Genomic DNA, 3,922 nt, shown 5'->3' with positions numbered 1-3,922 from the left:
CAATGACAGTGGCCCCGGGCGCGCTAGATAGTCCACCTATCAAGAAAGTGAAGTTCACACATAGTGCCATTAATAGGTTTGTCTCTCCTATTCTTATTTGGCATCAAAACACTTTTTTTTATCAAAAGAAGCACTAAACCATGGTACGGTATATATCCGAGGAAATCAAAACTAAGCTAGATGACTCAACTTATCCACCACTATAAATACATTCTAACATGATAAAATCACAAAATAATTTTTCCAAGTTCACAAATTAATTAGATTATCGAAACTTTATTAATAATTTTACATATATATTCAAACAAAACCACCAGGTCCACCATAGTAAGTATGCACACCAAAGTGACTATATCCATCAACAGAACCCTTTGCAGTATATTTGGATAAATTGGTGGTGACATACCCAAATTTATTTTCATCTGGAATAACATACTTGTTTTTCTTATTTAAAATTTCGATATTTCTCACAAATGCTGCTTTTCCAAGTCCTTCGGAAGCAAAATGGCCACTACCCATTTGTGGAGAGTCTGATGATGCTGTCGGACCTTGAACATATCCACCCCATAATGCATAATTACATTGATCCTTCATGAAATGGAAAATTTGTCTTGGCCAGTATCCAATATGTATGTTTTGTGGACCATAAGCCACCCACCAATGTTTAGTCACTGGATCCTAAAATAAATCAGGGTTCATGGTAAATGCTTCAACATAGTTGAAATGAATTACAATCGATCAAATATTTGTGGTGAGGTGAAACTATCGTTTTAATTGTATTCCATATTAACATGAACATAATATTAGAGATATATTTGGGAGTCTCCCGTCTATGCTAAAATATTTTTCTATGATCAAAGGTTCTTAGTAAGATTGTGTTATCTAATGGTTTGACACCTATAGGTTTGGTTTAGCCAATGTGTTCAAGTTTTCAAAAAATATAGTTCATGTATTTCATATGACAAAACAAAATACAAGAATAAAAAAATTATTTACATGAGAATACCTTGAAAATAGCAACATCTATCATGTATTGTGGTCCTTTATAGACAGAAACTGGTTTAAGTCTTCCTCCTAGACCAACACTTGAGCTAACTTGCACGAAAACGCCACAATCATGATCAGGGCAAGTCTTTAAGCCATCAACCTTTACATAAATGTTTTCCAACGTCAATAAAACTATATCATTGTAAGTTATTCATATTAAATTGAAGAACGTGTATCCAGAGAAATAATTATGGTTTACCCAAGCAACATGAAACCTAGCAGAGTTGTCACCACTGTAGCTTGGATATACCCAAGAACCAGCCCCGATCCCATCTGCAACACCTGCTTTTATTATCTTAGATCCTGCACTTAGATCCTTACTATTATTTTTCACCATAGGATTATAGATATTTATTTTAGCCCGTGTTCCATATAGCTCATCATAATACTCCACTCCTGCAACCTGCAAGATGAAACAAGATATTGACTTGTTTACAATGAAAATACTAATGCTTATTAAACAAGAAAGATTGCCATCATATCACAATAATATTTTGGTGGACATCACTTAATGGTGCATTTAAGGTCAATATAGACCAAACATTTAGAGAAAAATTCCATCCACTGCAGTGGCAACAAAAATGTCAAGTATAAAAATATTCACACAATTAGTTATTTGCATTTACTTATTTGACTACCTTGGACCATATATTTCATCTAAAGGATGAATTTAATGCGATAAAATCCTAGACTGTTGTTAGGTAATATTTCTTTGACATGTGGTTTGCATGGCAATAAATTTTTGTGCATTTAACAACTACAAAGAAAATTTTATATTGTTATAATCGACCATTATAACCGAATCACTCAAAAATCATATTAAAAACTCACCTCATGTTCTTCATTGGTAGTCACTTTATCAATAGTTTCTATTGGCGTCTGGACCCTTCTGTTGTTACGCAATATCGGAATCATTCCTTTAGGGCACTCAATCAAGGGCAATTGGGCCTGTGGGATGACATCCATCGACGGAGATTTGGTAGAAATACTTTGTGGGAAAGAGCTTGGTTCCATCTGTAATTGGGAAAGTTAAATCAATATGTACTTTTAAGACAAAATATCATAAAAAATATGCATGTTTATGTGTTATGGTGCACAATTAAATATATCCACATAATTAGTTGAATTTGCAGTTTGCCTTTCTTTGTGATCAAACCAAATGTTTTATATTTCTCTTCTATGAAATAAAGATAACATGGAGAGAAATTTTAGAACGCTAGATGTGTAGTGAAAGCTTATTTATGAAGTATTAGAATAAAAACTAAAGTTTAAATAATTGCTAGCATGATTATATATATTAGCTACCAATCTGCCACTGTTTACTTCAAATAACACAGCGTTCTTGCATGGATTGAGACATGAATATCTACATTTTACTTAGGTAGTACATGAATGTTATATTATATTGATTATTAAAACTTGCCTGGATTTTGTGGTCTTTTAGTAGTGGATGGCTAAAGGCCGGTTGTAGATTCACATCGATGCAGTCATAAACATCTCTTCCGTCAACCTATTTCGGCATATCCTCAACTTCATAGTCAAAAAATTGATTATAGATATACAAACTAAGATGAATTCATACATACCAGAATAGTCTTATTGACTTTTTGATTCAGTGGGACCCCGCTAGTATTTTCTTCTCGTCTGATACACTTTACTTCTTTTCCTCCGATGGCTAGAATAAGATATGCTAAGAGAATGGTCACACTAATAGATGGATTTTCTTTCATGGTGGAAGTATGAAATGTTCCATTTGTTAATGTGTCCACCATCATATTTATAATGTTAGGAAAGTATCATGAAATGAATGGTTGTCATTCAGTAAGAGCAATAAATTGCATTGCTAGAATAAAAGATGCCATTGTATTAATTGCATAAGATATAATAATTGACCGCCTCTTGGTTTTCATTACCAAAATCTTGAAGTACTAATGCCACAAAATATTTGAGTTATGTAATAAATGGAAAGATCTTCACAATTATTGTCTCATATGGATAATGTTGACCCTAGTTGACTGGTCACCCTTGTAGTAGGTAAGATACAATAACTGTACCACCTCCTAGTATTATTACCAAAATCTTGGAGTAGTACTGCCCTAATAATATTTGAGATATGTAATAAATGAAAAAATCTTCTCAATTAATGCCCCAAATGGATAATGTTAGCCCTAGTTGATTGCTGTTTGATTACAGGCGATATTAACTCAATTTATAATAGACAAGTTTGGGTCAATCAATATGATGGTTCTTCTAATGTCATAATCTCAATGTTGTTTTAGGACTATCATTACACTTAACGATATCTAAGATCCGGAAAACGTGATCACCAACAACACTTTAGCTAGTCCTAGAGGCAAGACCAGGAAACTTTTATTTAACCATTTATCATTCCACACGTGCATTTGGGTTTTCCACTGAATCACATATTCCTGGATCAGATCAGTTATAGCATAGAATAAAGACTGTACAATTATGAATATGGAAATATAGTAATACAAAGGGTTTTTTATGACAGTACCCCTGGTTCCTTATTTGTGCTTAGTTGTCCCCACGCTCTAAAGTTTTGCTCACTTGTCTCCACACTCTTGTCTGAACTGGACGTTTGCTGTTGGGTCAATGGCTTGACCATTAACTGCTGATGAGTGGGGTTGTTTTGGGCCGGGTCCTCCTTTGACCGTCACGTCCTGACGAGTGGGGCCACAAGGAGACACGTCGGAGTAGCTTGTCTGAAATTGGTTGAGTCACTCTTGCACCGCCTCCTCCGCCGCAACCATCATGCCCTCCACCCTCTAACCCTGTTCCGTTCGTCAGCGGTGCCGTGCCTCCTCCACATGACCCCCCTTAATATGGGATCAAGAAGAGATATTAGGGGAAG

The 3,922-nt window shown here is 34.9% G+C and overlaps 1 protein-coding gene across 1 annotated transcript; it reads right to left on the bottom strand.

Annotated features, from left to right (window-relative positions):
• Window positions 1-244: 244 nt before the first annotated feature.
• LOC119358830 lies at window positions 245-2,777 on the bottom strand. The gene is made up of 6 exons (XM_037625236.1): window positions 2,634-2,777; window positions 2,471-2,557; window positions 1,879-2,061; window positions 1,247-1,450; window positions 1,007-1,147; window positions 245-678 (listed from the first exon to the last, which is right to left on the bottom strand). The coding sequence occupies exons 1-6, from the start codon at window positions 2,775-2,777 to the stop codon at window positions 301-303; spliced, it is 1,137 nt and encodes a 378-aa protein (XP_037481133.1). The 3' UTR covers window positions 245-300.
• Window positions 2,778-3,922: the final 1,145 nt, after the last annotated feature.

This window comes from Triticum dicoccoides, chromosome 2A (assembly GCF_002162155.2).
Source record: "Triticum dicoccoides isolate Atlit2015 ecotype Zavitan chromosome 2A, WEW_v2.0, whole genome shotgun sequence".
In the NCBI taxonomy this organism is placed as follows: domain Eukaryota; kingdom Viridiplantae; phylum Streptophyta; class Magnoliopsida; order Poales; family Poaceae; genus Triticum; species Triticum dicoccoides.
This window is presented reverse-complemented; position numbering and strand designations above follow the sequence as displayed.

Excerpts from the sequence above, each read along its gene's own strand:
- LOC119358830 (XM_037625236.1), bottom strand. The coding sequence starts at position 2,777 with ATGAAAGAAAATCCATCTATTAGTGTGACCATTCTCTTAGCATATCTT. Across the intron at positions 2,558-2,633 it reads AAGTCAATAAGACTATTCTG|GTTGACGGAAGAGATGTTTA; the intron begins GTATGTATGAAT and ends ATGCCGAAATAG. Across the intron at positions 1,148-1,246 it reads CTAGGTTTCATGTTGCTTGG|GTTGATGGCTTAAAGACTTG; the intron begins GTAAACCATAAT and ends ATTTATGTAAAG.